General features: G+C 35.3%; 1 protein-coding gene across 4 annotated transcripts in view; it reads right to left on the reverse strand.

Annotated features, from left to right (window-relative positions):
- Positions 1–1,082: 1,082 nt before the first annotated feature.
- PCGF5 (polycomb group ring finger 5) overlaps positions 1,083–18,352 on the reverse strand; it is a 65,919-nt gene continuing 48,649 nt past the window's right edge. For 3 of the 4 annotated variants that reach the window (XM_048310629.1, XM_048310630.1, XM_048310631.1), the window contains 5 exons: positions 17,098–17,246; positions 15,879–15,977; positions 14,741–14,830; positions 12,791–12,850; positions 1,083–10,610 (listed from right to left, as the gene is read on the reverse strand). In XM_048310629.1, coding sequence (XP_048166586.1) covers positions 10,563–10,610; positions 12,791–12,850; positions 14,741–14,830; positions 15,879–15,977; positions 17,098–17,246 — 446 coding nt within the window. In that variant the 3' untranslated portion in view covers positions 1,083–10,562. The remainder of the gene's footprint in view (positions 10,611–12,790; positions 12,851–14,740; positions 14,831–15,878; positions 15,978–17,097; positions 17,247–18,352) is intronic. The other variant, XM_048310632.1, reaches the window with a different exon arrangement.

Below are 18,352 nucleotides of genomic sequence, written 5' to 3' on the forward strand. Positions count from 1 at the left end.
CATGTAAAGTTGGAGGGTTTTTTCACTGAGTGACCTTAAATCTCGAGAACACTTTTAGAAGAAGGGAAAGTATTAGTTTATGACCTTTGACAAATCTGGAGGTCAAATATCCCATGTGAAAAAGGTTCAGAGAAAGCCATTGATGCTGCAGTGCTTCATCTGCACAGGTTACAGAGCAGCCAGTAGTGCCACAGCTGCTCTTAGCCTGTTAACAGCCAATTGCAATGTAACTAACAAATCCTATTTAATCGTATGCATTAATTGCAATGTGCTACACATACCTTCACATTTTGTGCTCACAAGCGATTGGGTTTTTTTCTGCTAACATGTAGAAGGATTTTACAAGAGGATACAAAATGTTCTTTGTCTCAGATCATTTGAGTTCAATCAGCAATCCTTTCTGTTATTTCCAAATCTGAGCCACATCTCAGAGCTCGTGTGGTGGTATTGCAGTTTTGTAGGAGCATCTCAGACAAAAGGTGCAAGTTCTCTTGAATAACAGGGCTCTCTCCGCTGTTTTTCTTTGCAGTAACTCAGTATATAGTATGAATAACATTACTTCACACCAACGGCTCAGTTGTAATGGCATCCCCTAGCTTCCAATTTGCATGCACATTTATTTTACACTACCTTAGAGTTAAAACAACTCAACAATTTAATAAAGGTAAGTGCATAGAATAATAAATACTACTGAAACCATATTAACTCAGAAAAACATCAAAAAGGGAGAGAACAAAAAGCAGTGAAATTAGGTTAAAACATAAACTTGCAGAAGCTCTACGGGATTTTTTTTTTTTAAAAAAGCCTCAAGCACACAGTCACACTGTAACCCACCCGGTTATATTTCACAAATGGGGTGCCAAGTCCAACAACTTCAACGTTAAGCAGAACTCTGCACCCTTGAAAAATAATGGTAGCACTCCATGACATTAACTAGAACAAAATCAGGCCTTGTGAGTACCTTCTGTTTTTTCTATAATGCATAATATTACTGCATAGTGTTTTCTACTTGCATTTCTGTGAGTTGACAATATGCTTGCACGATTAAGATATATCAAATATTATTACAAACTAGAGAGAAGTCAGATAAAACCAGAGATTTTTTTATTGCACAAAATAAATTATATAGAAACAATGCAACAAAACAACTCGTATTGTAGGCTGCACAACAGATGTTACAACATGAATATATTTATTGCTTTGAGAAAGGAGCAATTCAGTGCTAGTAAGCAGATTAGTTATACTTCTTGCTCATCTAGATTTTTCATAAAATTAATCCAACTGGGCTAGAGGCATCTTGCAGCATACAGGTCAAGCCAAATTGTCATTTGTTATCAACCACTATAAAGGTGCTGTAAACCTTCTTGACATTAGCATGAAACACGTAATTTAACATCACCAGTACTGAGCCATACAGGTAGTTCACTGTTAGAAATATCATCACATACCTGATACATTTATCCACAAGATTCTAGAGGCCCATTTACAGGGTTTGCATCAGCTGTGGTTTCAAAATAAATCTTACTTACAAATGTTGATGCAGATTTGAACAGGCTTCACTCTACATCAACAGGCACGACCATGGGGTTTTGCCAAAAAACCCCAAGTACCAGCACTTCCCCTTCCTAAATGTAAAATTGATCACTAGTGCTGATTCAGTTATAAGTGTCTCATTTTTTTTAGGGCCACACTCAGATTCTAGATTAAAAAACTCCCCACATTCCTTTCGTAGAACTGGGTGAAATTTACAGTGCTTTTTAAGGTACTTAAAAACACAACATATTTGGTTCTTCAAAAGATACAAGCCTGCAGTACTGATATTGCACTCAGATCAAATGGATTTTAAACTGCTACTTTGTGGACCCTGAGATGTTGACCCTAATGAATTCCTACAGAAATTAGCTCTTAACAAAAATTATAAAAATGGACAATGTTCATGTAATAAAACACATCAAATCCTGATCAACTGCAGATCTTTGTGAAGCATGAACGTAAATGAGAGAATGCCATTTCAAGTGTTCATAATCTGAGTCAAATTCTCCCCAAATTAGTCAAGGACACAAGTATTTACTCAGTTGAGTTCCTACCAATGAATTCTACTGCTAGTGTACACACTCATTATTGCAGAACTTACTTATGAGAAGGTTAATATGATAAGAGTAAATTTAAACAATATTAGTCACCCATGAAAGGAAATTAAGTGAGGAAGTGGGAAGTCTGGCTCATTTCAAGTCTCAGCTACAAGGATAATTATGGAAAGTCACTCCACTGAGGTCAAGCTGAAGAACTTAACTGAGCATCAGACCCATGGAGTAGATCCCTGTAGAATCCCACTGAAATGAGCAAAGAGATTTTGGATTAGACACTAATAACTACAAACAAATATGGTTGCCATTCTTTAATAAAATTATTTACTCTTTTTTTTTCTTCCCTGAAACTGTGTTAATGCATTATGATGAATCAAAATACAGTTGAAAGTAAGGTTTCAAATAGCTGCAAAATATTACAAGAAGTGAATGATTCTGAATTTAAAAAATAGTATTTGTACAAATTCTCAGAAACTTTAGTGATGCAATCATGTTCCACACATATACCTAGCAGCAGTTTCCTTTGAAGGACGGTAAGTATTAAACTTGACTAATCTTGCATACTTTTTCATCCAGGGGACTATTAGTTAAATACTTTACGTAAAATTCTGTCATCTTATAAAAATGTTAGTAAGCATAGTAAGATTCAACTAAACAACCAGATATACCCTGAAATGTCCTTTGAAACACATGCACCACAAAAAATGGTTAGCATTTTTTATACTTATTACGAAGTAGAAAAGTTATAAGGCAGGATGAAGCTAATATCGAAGATGAAAAACAGCACCACCAGCCTGTGTTCTGCCATTGCTTTCTGATTGGACACAGAATATATTATCATAATCAGATACAACTGATTAAGGTGAGAAATGCATTTAGCCCAGCTGTACTAACTATACAGCTTCACACAGAATAAACATTCCATAAATCATCAGAAAATGCATTTGAGCACAAAAAATAAAAATATGTAAGTGACTCTCTAAGCAGCATTTTGTTTTCTTTTTTTTTCCCAAAACATTAACATAGATAGATATTGGACTGATTAAATATCTACAAGTGCTTTTCCTTTACAAAAATACATATATTCTTAATAGTAGGATAGACTGTCATTAACAATGACCTGTGTTTTTTTCACTTCAATTTGAATGATTTATAAGCTAAATTTTACAACCACAAAAAGGTTTATTTGTAATAGGATGTTATCACTTTTGACAAAAAGCTTAAAACATTTTATATTTTAAAACAAATTAGCAACTTAAGATCACAATGTGTTCTATGAGCTCCTAAGTACTGTGAGGGCTGCTTTATTAAAAACTGGTAACTATTGATCAAATGCAAGGAAGCATTAGAACATTATTACTGCTCACCATAGGCTCCTTTCTTTTAACTTGGATCACAGCTTATATAAGGACACTTAGGCCCCAACACCCAAAAAAATCCATTGAGAGTAACTATATCATCTATTCAGTAGCCTGGAACATCCAACAATTCAGGCTTCGCATTAATTAAAAAAATGCAAAATACTTTCCTTTCAATAGTTAAGTCTGCAATAAGGGAAAAAATGATGCATTGCTTCATGTTGATGCTAAGAAGCTTCTAATTGAGAAAAAAAAAATATGTTCAGTAAGTATTTAGAATGAAATCTTTCAGCCAGCAAAATAATTAAATTGACCTATTACTTTCCAGTTTAGTTAATCACTATCCTGGAAAAGGAAATCAAGATAATTTGGATTTTTTTATTCTCTCTGTTTTATACTGAACAAGTAAAATAATTACTTCTTGTTAATCAATGGTCTTATGTCAAGGACAGCAATGCCATTTGCTAAAAAAATAGCTATAAAAATCTGTAAAACATACTTAATATCTTCTCATTATCCTCCAAATCTGTCCTTTCCACCCTCCAAAATATCACTGAACTACAACTAGAAACCCCGAAAGTAGCTTGGTGACTATTTTGTGCTTTGGAAGGTTTACAGGATTGACAGCATACTGAGTTTTTTGTTAGTTCACAGGCCAGGTATAGCAGACACATCAGTAAATGCAAGCCTTTGTGCTTTTCTTCAGGAACGTGAGCTAGGACTCAGAGCTACTCTATGTCCGTTAACTCAAACTTTATGCTATATTCCTGTTGTTTTTTTCCTTTTCTGATTTGTTTTGGAAACTGCAAGGTGTGCCTAACCCTTTAGCTTGGTGACACAGACAACTACCACTGGTTCAGTTCTGCTTGATTGACTCCAGGTGTACCTCTTGACCCCTCAGGCACTGCAGAAAAGTGTCAATGTCATATTCCAAGTCCATTTCTGGGTGGCGTTACCTTTGGTATTAAATAGGTCCCTTAAAACTATTAGGCAATCAGATTATCCATAAAAATAGTTTATTTTTTAAAAAAACTAAGTTTTTATGAACAAACTAAATATCTGACAACAAAGACTAATTTTAAATCAACTAGTATGTGATATTTTTCAGTAAAAATGGAGCATGTTTCATTTTACCACATCAAAATTCAGGAGACAACAGGAACAATATCTACTATACTCAATATAATACAAAACTGAATTTTAAGAGTAGAATACATCATAAAATATGTGACTTGCACTTTGACAATAAACATCTTCATTACAACTTCATTTGTAATAAAACCCTCAGTATGCTAAGTAGCAGCAAAAACATTTTACTGTGCAGCCACTTTGTATATTGTATAGTAACCTTCTCTCAACTCTTACTTCGCTTTACACTCACTGTCATGAGGAAAAAGGAAAATGCACAGTAGCTACTTCTGTTCACCTCATCCTGTCAACTGTCAACCATGTTAGAAACAGTTCCTAAAAATACACGTAAAAGTTACTTCAAAGAAAAGTACCTAATGGTTCAGAAAAACATGAAAAGTCAAACCAATGCCTACTTTTGGTTAAAATTAATGTAACAGCAAAAAACTATCACTTATAGACATCTTTCATTCCAGAATTTCTCCTCCATCCAGAGCTTACAGAACTTGGTCTCCTTCTGCAAATACAAAAGATAACCTGGACATTTCTATTCATGTATAAAGCTCCTCCAGAATTATAGAGACCTAAATTGCTTACTAGAGAATGAAACAACATCCTTACTCAGCTTTAGTGGAAAGCAACCTGAATGCAAAAGATTTATGGCACATGCCTTAGATGGAAGAATCTGTCAGGAATTCATTAATTAATCAATTTCCTATTCTGGAATCTAAGGTTTTAATCTGACCTACAGACAGTGTAGACAGTAGGTAGAAAAGAAAATCAACAGGTAGATCTTCCTATGAAGAAAAATATATTAACATTACAAGATCATCATTTGAAGGACATTCCTGCAATGGATGTTTCAGCTGAGGTCTGAAGGTCAGACAACCCCTATGTGCCAAAATTAGAGGTAAATGTTCAGTTGGAAGCTTTCACATTTCCTTCAGGTCAATCAATCCCTTGGGTGTCTTGGAATTCATCCTGGAACACACTCCAGTAGACTACAATCCCCCCTCAAAGAAGTGCCTTCAGCTGAAACCCTTGTGGAAGCATGACCTTGCTCAAACTGGCTACAAAGGATTGAAAATGCAGAACTGTGAAAACTTTGCTGAAATCCATGAGAGCTTCCTGATTCATGAAACCTGTCAGCTGATACCTCATGTGCAATTTTACCTTTTTAAGTCCTAATGTTTTGACTTTCGGGTAGGAAATGGGGTGGGGTACAGGAATGGCCAAAAGATGTGCAAGAACTTAGAATTAATTACAGGAGCGAGGGTGCCTGTTGAGATATTTTAACTGAGAAAAATAATAAGATAACAAAGCATGAAGTAAAATGAGAGTGGAATATGCAGCATGATACATGCATTTTTGTAGGAAGCAAAGAGATGCCTTAAATCCGCCAGATTAAGAGAAGAAACTGGACCAAACTCTTGGATAAGGATGTTAAATCTTAATTGTCTTTGCAGTTTTCCAGGACAAAATTGACTTTGATCAGTGAATGTTATTAACCAGTATTTTATGCAGCCCCTCTATAATCAATTCCCAGTCTATTTATTTTGAGACTTAAGACTGGTTTTGAACAGCTTACCTGTTTTCTCTAGTATTTCTACCAGGCATAGTATCTGGCTGAGCTGGATGCTATGCCTTTTGCTGCAAGTCCTCTCAAGAATGATTGTTTTGGGGGGAGTGAATAAATGCCCCTTGTCTTCAGTTATATGAAAATGTAAAAAAACCCACAAACAATACAACTCAGTGATTAGTTCAATTAAAAGGACTATGCTATGGCCTGTTTTGTTATTTGAGAAAGCATCAGAGAAGGAAAAATTTTTGCTTCTCTCACAAAGTCATGTATAACAGCTATACATGGGAGAGATGAGATGAAACTCGGGACCGCTACTTTGTCTGCAGTAAGAGCCTAGCTTATATCTAAATGGAATAGGATCAATCTCTTTTCTCCTGCAGATACACTAGAACTGTTTGTGATAACAGCAGAAAAGTCAAGTCAAATTGCTGAAACCTATGGAGAAAAAAAGACCAAGATCCAGAATTAAAGGGTTCCTCATGCAGAAAATGGAACATTTTCAACATAAAAGTACTTATTTTAATGTAATTTCTACTGAGATAGGGTGGTTTTAATTTAAATTATCTAAAAGAACACATTTCTTTTTATCCTTTTTACTCATGAAAGCTTCTCAATACAGTATGTTTATGATATATTCTTGCTGAAAATATTAAGACCACAGATAAAATACAGATGCAAATATTACCCTGTCAAATGCAAATAATGGGCTTAAAAGGTATTCTGTATTAGTAATCAGGCACTTCACATTGTGTAACGTTTTCAGTAAAGATTATACTTCTATAATTTTTTTCTGTGTAACTGCAAGCTAGCTGACTATGCACAATATACTTCTAGCACTGCATACTCCTAGGACCCAAATCCCCAAAGCTTTCATGTGAACAATACCTACTATAGTGATGAGTCACTTCAGTCATTGTAGCAATCTTACTTGGTATTTCATTAAAAAAAATCCTTCATAGGACTAGGCCCTTAGCTACCAGGAGTGTAGTAATGCATCATGGAAGATACATTTTTTGATTAATCATCTAATTCCATATTGTTTGAGATATTGCAGGATCTTGTTTCTAAATTCTAGCTTACGGCTTGTTACCAGATAAATGCAGCAACCAGCTATGCCCAACAAAAGGTTGTTTATGATTTTCATTAATGAGTTTTTCACTTCTAGGGAAAAAAACCCAAGCAGCACCAAATGTGCTAAATAAGAGACAGCAAGGTTAGGTAGTAGTGCAGAATTTTTTAGGTCCCTCTGCAGTTAGATACTGCTAATATGGGAAAGTCATAGAAACACAGTGGCAGCAACACTTATTTTATATTCCTATGCTTTACAAGCATGCAGTGGTGACACTTTGTCATGGAAATGCTCAGAAAGTGTGACTATCCAGGCATCTGCTCTAGCATGGCATATGGTGCAGTCTGAAGGGAATGCTTAGGTACTCATTTCACTTTACCCCATCTTTGGCACACAGGAATCTGCAGACGCATTATCATATTCCTATGGTGCTCAGATACTCTTAATTGGCACAAATGAATTAAATATGCATATCTGTAGAGACATGGCACATATGTACTATATGAGAGAGAAATTTCCTGTAAAGAAGGCAATGCCTGTGTTACACAAGCTGCCCAGTTAAGATATGTATTTCACTGGCACTTCACTTTTACAAAAACTATTAAACTATAGCAGCACTCAGGCACCGTGCCATCAAATCAGAAATGCATAAAGTGTAGGTGGTTAGTTCATATGCATTTAATGCCACCATTCGCAGCTGGGAACGTTGGTTCAGATCTATCAGTATTTTCCATGCTTAAAATGAAGATCTGCCTTCTGTAATCAAGAAAATACCAGGAGTCGAAAGCAATGTCCAACTCTGATTGTGAAAATTCACGGTTCTCTAAATTATGAATACAGGAAGTTATCAAACAGTCAAAGAAAGCTTCTATTAGTTGCAATTCCAAAGCCAATGCAAAATAGTGCTGTTCCAAGGGTCCTGTTGGGTGGATGGATTAAAACTTACATGTTCCTGTCTTTTTAAAACAAGTCTGTTCAAATTTGTCAAAACAGCAAACACAATTGTTGAGAAAAAAATTGTGCCCTGAACCAGGCAGAAATTATCCTTAAGCATCCTAGCATTAGTTTTGTGATAAACTGAAACAGGTATTTTATGTCAAGCAAATCTACAGTGAAAATTCTGGTATAAAAACACGTGAAATATATAAAAACTGTAAGGTGTAATTTGTGTGTGCATGTAAATATTTACAAATAATGTCCTATTTCTACTGTACAAAACAACTGTATATACTAAAGAGAAGAATGATTTTTCAATCAGAAAGCATGCTCTGCTCTTCCAAGCTGCTCCGTGAGGAGGACCTCTATATATACAAAGAATCTATTTTTTCCCTAGAGACTCTGCAGAGAAGGGCCCTCCCTACCGGGAGTATCTTCCTTCTGTCAAGTAGCGCATCACAGACTGGGTGGGCAGAAGGATGTCTGCTCCCTGCAGCCAGCACGTGCACCCCTGCTCGTTTCTGGGCAAACCAGTGCCTGTATCGGCCAGCATGCTGTGCCTGCAGAAAGGGGCAGCAGCTTCTTCCTAAACATTTTTCTTCCCCAGTTCCACTGGCATCTGCACAATATGTGCAACCTTGACCTGCAATGGCAGGGTTCCTAAACAGACTGCTACCGACAGCATCTTGATTTCTGCATGTCATACGGGCTTTGGAGTGCAGTGGTAGAATTCAACCCAACTACATGGGATTCCTCGAGTCATCAATGTTAGAACTCCTAACAACACGAAAGGGGCCAGATTTAATCCACAACATGCTTATTCCTCCTAAGAACATACTATTGTACATGAACATAAACTTACAAATGAATTACAGCCTTGCATCTATCTTTTATATTTGATCCCAAGAAAGAATTTTCACTTTGTCTATCTAAGAATGATCAGTTCACTCTACAGCAGCTTGTGAAAAATTGATTTGATTCCTTTTTGCTGTATGCAAAAGGCATAAAGAAAGTAAATAGATATCTACAACACTAGCAGGCATGTACTAAATAGAAATTACGTAATGAGACTGAACTATAAGTATCTCCAGAGAATCTGATCAGAAAAACTCAACTGACTTTTAAGCAAAGACAACGGAAGACAGAAAACATACGCATTGCTATGCTCCCTGCAACATTACCAAAAACCTCAGCATCCCATAATAGAACCATTATGCTTGCAATACTTAAGGCAACAATCACTTTTTATCCAGCACTACCAGGTCTTACGAAAAAAAAGATGACCTGAACAATTATTTTGGTCAGACTGCTTATCTTCAGTATTGCATTACCTCTAATTTTATGGAAATAGCTTTATGACATTACTTTAACTAATGAAAATTTCTGTAATGAATTCTAAACTCCAGATAGTCACAAGAGATACAGTATGTAATTAAAGCTATATATTATTTTTGTCTTAGCGTATTATACACCTCTATTCAATCTTAAAAGGAAATGTTTACTATGAAAAGTAATAATTATGTAAAATTTTGCCTTGGTCATAATTTTGTAGTGGAATTTATTTGTTCCATATACATTTATATTATTTTAGATTCATTTTTATGGAGGTTTTATTAGAAGAAATGTAATCTGACCAGAAGCCAGTTTTCCAAAAATAGCTAGTATCCCATATTTCAAACTTTAGGGAAACCATCAGAAAGTGCAATCAGAAAGGCTGCAATGCTTTTAAGCAATATTAGCAATTTAGAAGATTTAAAATTACTATTTTGAATTATCATGTTCTACATCTCTTGTTCAGTGTAATTAATCTTCATTCACTGCAAAAGGACTGTTGCACACTCATGAGTGAGCTATACCTGGACCCATGAGAACCTTATCAAGGAAAAGGTAGTGGCCCAATCACCACTTTTCTAAATATATTTTCTATACAAAATATTGTCAAGGTATAATCCTTAGTTATTTGTACAGTACTCTATGATTTAAACAACAATATTCAGTAAAATAGTTAAGTGTGTGAAACTGCAACACCACATGAATGAGCACTCTGCCATTTTGCTAGTGTAATCAATATTAGGACCAGAAAAATTTTCTAACACGCAAGCAAAAATATTCCATAGTTTTTGAGTCTTGACTGTACACTTCATGATTTTGGCTATGATTTGCAGCACACTCTTAAGATACACAAATATCTTATGCACATTTCAGTAGCAGAATGGCACTTGGCTTGCTCTAATAGAAACAACAGAGATGCAACTGACAATTTTAAGAAAGACAATGTCCTTATTTGCATGCTGAAATTCTGGCTGTGTCCCCCCAATCCAGGCACATCCATTCATTGTGCAATCTGTCGATGGGTAAACAAATAGTGCAGGATTCATCTCAGTGGGATCTGGCCCTTTGGTCTAACCGAAGTCAATTCTAGGTCGATACTGAAGTACCATAGGATAAGACTGAAAACAAAAGCAAGGGAAAAACAACAACAAAAACAGACAAGAAAACATGAAGACATGATTCATAAACAATACAAAGAAAATGCAATTAAAGACTACTTTAAGAATAGCCAGACCTTATCTCTAAGACAGATGTATACGACAATTTATATGAAATAATCCCATACATTGTAACAGTTAAATCCATCCCTGTACTTCAAAAATCTATTAGGTATTTGTCACTGATACACGATTTCTGTATCTGCTTTTATATGTTTCAATATTTATGGTTTTTTACATTTATACTTGGGAGTGCTCAAACAAGTCTTATTTCTGTGTTGCTGTGTTTTATAAAAAGCAATCTTGACATTTTATACTTTCTAAATCAAAGTATATTTACAGGTGATGTACTTTGAAATTTATATACAGAGGTTCCACAGCTAAACTATAAAAAAAGGTCATATTGCTGTCAGCTGGTTTTCTGAGAGATGAGGGCTACCTTCTCCCTCAAATCCAAACTCCTTAGCCTCAGATTTAGCGATAAATTTAAATTAATTCCTACTGAGAGAAAAAAAAAAAAGGGCAAATCAGCTTCTTGGATCCTTAAATTGGACAAAACTGTTGTGGAATGGAAGGCAAAAGTGGATGGGTTTCCCAAAAGGGCTGCAGAATATCTGGGTGCTTCTTGCTCAAACTGTTGTTTTACACAATCTCTTATTTTTCAGTCTGTCAGCATTTCATTTAGTCTCAAGTTTTCCTCTTAACTTCATTAGCCTATAGGATATTTTCTACAGCATAAAACCCTGGCAAATCTCATTGACTCAGCAGCTGTATGGCCTTTAATATCTCTCTGCCCCCAGACAGAGAAACAAAGGCAATTTAAGGTTTTTTTTTAATTGCAAATTTGGAAATAAAAAGAATTATTACAGCAGCTATCATTAAAACCAGAAATATTTTGCTGCATCCTTCAAATGCAACAGAGATGAAGAAACAAAGATATAGCTCCAGAGACCTAGGGGGTTAATAAACTTTCCATGACATGGTGGTGAAATATCACCGGAACGAAATGTGATCACACTTGCAGGGGATTTACAAACTGGAGTGCAGAGAAATCACAAGGTAAACCCAGAGGTGTTCACAGTATCAGGAGTGCTTAGGAGAGAAGACAGAGAGCACTGTGTGTAGCCTGCATGTGCAATTAACAAACATGCATCTGCAGTATCATAAATTACTTGGTCTCTGATTAATTTTTTCTTTGCACAGGATACGACTACCATATTATTTAAATGCTATTTCACATGGTTTTCACTTTGAGTATGTAAATTGTCTCTAGAAGAGTGCAGATCTAATTGGAAGTGCACACAGGCAGAGACAGAGCAATCACCACACTGAAACTGCCAAGTAAACCAGTGAGTCTCAGTGTTTTAGCAAAAAAAATCACAAAACTGTACGAATAAAATGTACTATGCTGAGGCAATTCTAATTATTGAAGGAGGCATGAGTGCAGTAGCTCACTTCCATCACTAGTGGGGAGAGACCCTCTATCACTAGCTCTAATTTTTTACTCTAGACAAAAACAGTATTTCAAACTTGCAAAGTAACTTTCAGAAATCAGTTCAAATCAAAATTCCCAATGAGGAAACTGAAATACTGTTTCAAATAGTATTGGGAACCAGATGGGTCAGTGAAACTTAGAAATCAGCTTTAGTTTGCAGGTTCTGGAGGTTTTGCTTCTAGAGATTATTCCATTTCTAATTTTAAAAATGTGAAAGGAACAGTTTAGAAAAATCTAACATTTGTTTACTCCATTAAAAAGAACATATGAATTCCCATAAAGAGATGAAACCAGTGTAGCCTCTTTTAATTCACGCTCTTCAGTTTTGATCCCTTGCCAATGCTGCTTAGTTAGAGGAATGAGATAGGAAGAGGAAGATAATCCTTTGAGGCTGATATGGATATCAACCTATAGAATGATATCACTCAAAAAAACCACAAACAAAAACCAGCCTAATGTAAAATAAGAGAAACCCTAAGCCCTTTAAATAAAGTTTGTGCTGCAGGAATGAAAATGCTCAGGCCTTGCTCACAGAGTTTTAGCACTTTGTAGTGAGGAATTATAAAAATTCCACAAGTTGAATTACAATGGAGGTGCTGACAGGACCTTAATGACTGTAATATGTACAGTCGTGAGTGCCTCTTACCTGATAAAAAGTGCCATCCTGTGAGCAGACTTGCGAAGATGAGCAGTTCTGACACCGAAACTGCGAAGGAGATGATTTTCTGATCAGATAAGAGGCATCCACAGCTGGACATACACATTTACCATTTATTGATTTTTTAAAAAAATTTTTAAATGTAAAGGTTACAATCAACTTGTTTGAAAACAGGAAAGATTTGTTTAATGAATAACATTTTTCCCTTTACTTGTCTACCTCATATAAGGTCCACAGCTATGCCAGTAAAAGCTCATGGCCAATAGTACCAAAGATGAAGCTAATGGATTCACTTGATCTTCATTTGGAAGAAGAGACTGTTAATTAATTAGTATTGCAATTTCATTGAGGTGAACAAAATCATACAAGCCTAGATATTACTGGATTTATTACCAGCACAACGAAATTTTTAGAGGTTTTACTCATCTCTGACTTCAGGGGAGTGATTTAGAACTACGTAAAAGAGAAGATGAACACATACCTGGCTATGCTGTATGTATATAAACCCAACTTACAAACTTAACCAGGAGCTGTCAGCTCTTGCATTCACTAAATGTTAAAAACTATAGTTCTGAGATTTTTGAAAAATTTTCACCAGTACTATCTTTTTGTCAAGATCATAGTTACTGTTGCTTTCAATTTCATGCAGCTGCCAAAAGTCTATTTGTAGGCAAAGGCTGCAGGATGAAATGCCATGAAAAAAATCCATTATCACTGAAATTGTTGCCTCAACACTTCCTACTAGTGCAGCCAATGCTAACAAAAATACAAGATGGCAAACCAAACAAACATCCAGTGGTTTCAAGGCAGTATTGGAAAAAATTCTAGTTAAAGCTCCCTTACTTGCACAGTATTGGGGTTTCAGCAATCACACCAAATTTCAGAGCAATATTACTTTCAAATTTAATGAATACTTGCCTATATACACTGACCTCCCTAGTTCCTATCAAAATCTATCCTTCTCCCTCCAGCTTCAGATTAAGGTAAAACTTTAGGAAACTTGTGAATTGTTAACTCTAGTGTGTTTAATCCTCTGTCTTCTCTGTCTGTGTCCCAGTGCTTTTTATTCTGAGCACCAGGAAGCTTATAACAAAAAAGAATAGAGGAAATTTGGAATTTTCTTCAGATCAGCACATTAAGGTATGTTAAATGCTTAACCTTAGCTGCACTCCAATTTAGGCTCCAATAGTAACGATAGACAAACTTGCATATGCTACAAAGCAATAAAAAGTGAAGAACAATCAACAGGCACACACAAACAAATGTATAAAAGAAAGAGAAGAAGAGAGGATATGACTTCTAACAAAAAAAAATTAAATATACAAGGCAATACTAAATCAAACTGAGTATCAGTCCTGAAAAAAAAAGGCTTTTAAAACGTTAAATACTGCAATTCTAAAATATACGTATGCAGCAAGGAAAACCCATCTGGCTGTTATCTGAATGTTATTGTTACACAGTGTATCTAAAAAGAATAGATGGTATTAAGAGAAACAGTAATAAAACAATTAGATTTCACCAGTAATTTTTCAGTGTCACTTTCAGTTTATTGACTGAATAAAACAGGTTCTTACTGAAGAACTGCTGGATGCAGATTCCCCAACTATTGTAACTCAAAAGGCCACCAGAAGCAAATTTGCTGAAAAAGAACAAGGGCTTGGGTTTTCAATTACTTGACTTAAAACTCTGAGGAGAACTTGCACGTACACATTTTATATCTGTTATTTTGAAGTTTCAGAATCTACACAATATATGTGCTGCAGGGTTTCACCCATAGGGTTTTACATAAGAAATTCAGAAAACATGCAAAATGCATTTTTAAATAGGGTTTTTTTGGAAGGGTCATGGAATGTATTCTGGCCTAAGATGTGAAAGCATGTATAGTCTCTATAATGAATATACCAAAACATCATTTATCAATAATGTAACAGCATTTACGTTTTCGCCTCTTAGTCTCCATCTTGTCATATAGATGAATTCCATAGTATGATCCTTCCCCATGATTTCTCCGTTGCATAGTACATCCAGCTTAAAATATAACAGAACAAACAGTAAGACAAAGGGATGCAGAATTTTAATGTCTAAATGAACTGCTAAGTGACTCTCCAGAGTTAATCTCTCCACTCCTATCACTATACAACAATTCCATCAGACATGTATATCAAACCTGGATGAATACAATATGCTGACAATATGCTATTTTTTGCACTGGTATTCAACTGGTATTTTTTCACTTTTGTGTTTTTATTTGAAGTGTGGAGAGAAGAAAGTCTGCTACCAAGGTATGAAATCAGCAGACAAACATTCCCTATATTTAGCTACACTACACAGTATCTGTTTGAAGAGAAAGCCTTGTGCTGTATTTTGAAGGCCATCTTGCTATGCCAGTGCTCTTTCAAACCCAAAGATACAAACCAGAAGTACTGTAATTTTCATTTAAAAAAATAGATTATAAAGAAATTTTTAAAAATTAGTTTAAAAATAATTATAAATTATAAGAAAAATGCACTTCAAAGTACACAGACATTCATTAACTGAAAGCAAAAGACAGGAAAAAAAATGATCTTACTGTGAAAAATTTCCAGTTTAAACTGTATTATAGCATCTTACTAGTGCCTGCCACTGCAAATGTTTGTCAATATTTTCATTACTAGAGCTATGTTTTCTGGTTTTTAGACAGAAAAAAAAAGTCAAAATTTTGAAGTAAGCAGATTCTTTGTAACACAAGGCATTAAGGTACCAGACAGATTAAAAACCAAATAACACCAAAAAGGCTGGTCAGCATGTCATGACACTGTGACAAACTCCTGTGTATAGCTATAAACCTGTGCACCAAACCTAACTCAGCCCTACCCCTGACTGAATCTGGCCTACCCTGCTGCTTGTGCTAAAGGCAACCTGCCCTTCATGGAGCCTTTGGCTCCTGTAAGAGAACAGGCTGAAGAAATAGTCTGGCTTCAGTCTAAATTCCTGTATCCCTGGAAAAAGGGGAAGTGGGTTTAAACATGGTTGAATTTCACAGAAATGTATTATGTTGCAGGGAAATAAAATACAAGCATCTTTCTTTCAAATGTACCTCATAGGAACTTGGAAGTTTTAATTTTAAGCTGAGAAACTTTTTGATAGTTCCCACGGTCACTCGAGTAGAACAGCGGATAAATTTCTTCATTAAACCCTACAGCAACAGCAACAAATCAGAAAAGACATGTTAGAAATTCTGGAAGATGTGAGCAATCTTTAGGGCAAGAACAGCTGTAACTGATACTTTTTTCAATCAGTAACCAGTTTTACTGCACTCTCTTCTAATTCATAATGACACCATAGGTTCCTTTTTGTTCACTTCTTTTCAAAATTTAAAAGATGATAAGCAAGTTCATTTGACCCGTCTCTGGTTCTGAAGACATTTCTAAAAGATACAAAAGGGAGGAAAGAAAAAAACCAAAACCCAGCTACCATCAAAACCACCAAAACCCCCAGAAGAACTTAAATAATCAATGTGTTTGTGTTAGTTATGCTGGGGGTCAAACAAATGTTGCATTCCTTAGAAGAGTTAAGAACCTCCAAAGTTACACATGTAACATAATAGACAGAAAATATAAGTAGTTTCATTAGAAAAGTTCTTAAATATATTTTTCTTATTATTCTGCTATTTGCAATTTAATAAAATGTTATTAAAATCTAAGGTGATTTCTAAAGATTTTCTAAAGACTTTTTTCTAGACTCAGTATGTTAGGTAATCCCCTTCAGGAACAGAACCCAAATATCCCTAATTCTTAAAACAGCAATTGGCAGGTATTACTCTACACGTTTTGCAGACTGAAGTGACCTCTCCAAGGCCATAGACAACATACCAGAGTCAGGTCTACAGCTCAGAAAATCTGGATCCCAGTCATTCAGTGCACAACACATTTGATAAGCAGGTTCATTCTGGCACGTTAAGACAGTGATCCTGAAGCTGTGAGGCAGCTCACCTACAGCTACCTTCATAAGTACCTCTACGGTATGCTGTAATCTGTTGTGTAATGCACTTATATACCATCAAGGCTGTAGACCACAAAACTGTAACCCAGACACAAAAAAAATTCCACTGTCACAGATGGATTTCTGTACAGAACTGTATTTTTTACAAAATATCAAAGATACACTGAAATGCCTCTAACAGAAGGACAAAATAAGTGTGGAGTGGGAACAGGTCACCACATTAAAGTTTATTTTTAATGGTTATAAAATCATTTGGTTCCTGTAAGATGCTATTCTGTCATCAATAACTACAGCACTGTTTGTTTGCTACTCACTTTGACGACATTATCTCCTGACTGCCCATTGTTGCGTAAACAGTCGAGGCAGATTGCAATCTGTGGGTCACTCCTGTGATAGTCTTTATCTTCTTCATTTTCATCACACTCCTCATCTACTTTGGGTTTATCAGCTTTTGGACTTCCATCTGTAAAATACAAAGATCATATTATTTAAGTATAAAGTAATTAAAAATCCCATATTTGAGAAAAAAGGCATTTTTTTGAGCCATACTTTTTCTTCACATTAAATTTACACAATTCTAACTCAGTGCATTCTTAAACTGACCAATTTAAAAATCTTTGAAAACAAATTTTTACTACTGAAATTTTAATGCAATATGCAAGCAACAGATTTCTATGGAACAGAAAATTAGTCAGTGGACTATATCGGGTATGGCTGTCTACATCTGATATGTCCAATAATTAAAACCCTGCAACTGTGCATGCATCAGGATCTCTCAGACACATAAACCTAGTGTAAGATGTGGCAGTTCACTGACAAACATAATGTTTTAAAATAAACAATGGAATAACCAATCCCAACATTTGTATATCAAAGTAACACAGTGAATCAATTCCTATTAACTGTCCGTCACAATAATCCAGGGAAGACAAGTTCCTGTAATGTAATCATGAGGTAAATTAAAGCTTAGATTTCATCCACTTTTGACCTGATCTAAGTAATGCCACTGTAAGAACTCCAGGTGTTTCTCCCCAGAAGGATTTTACAGGTATATAGCCATATATTTACTTATTCCCCCTTAAAACCAAAAAATACAAAGAAAAGAGGAAAGCTCTGTGAATTTTTTAGCAGAGCTTATATAAATTACATAATCGCATATAATGTGTTATCCCCTTTCACTCATGCTGTTAACATGTTCTATTGGTTCCTTGTTTAAAACCCTTTGGAAAAGGAAGCATCTCGTACAGTTTAGCAAGGCTTAGCAAAGTTGAGCACTCAAATGCTAAGACTAGCAAGTACATCTAGATAAGGCTGCAATGTATGTAAATAACAACCATAAAACGGAATAAGTTTCACAGATTTAGAATACAGTATACAATAATCTTATTGTATACATGTGGTTTTTTTCTGTATCCCCCACTTACTCATTTTGATTTAAAACAAAGGCTGCTCTCTGTTGGAATAAAACACTATCACAATTAACTGGAATAAGCTGCTTTCACATTTTTAAAAAAACTTTCAGATCAAGTTCTGCTGCTTTCCTACACTTACAAGACTTCTAAAGGAATT

Source organism: Corvus hawaiiensis, chromosome 8, assembly GCF_020740725.1.
Source record: "Corvus hawaiiensis isolate bCorHaw1 chromosome 8, bCorHaw1.pri.cur, whole genome shotgun sequence".
NCBI lineage: Eukaryota > Metazoa > Chordata > Aves > Passeriformes > Corvidae > Corvus > Corvus hawaiiensis.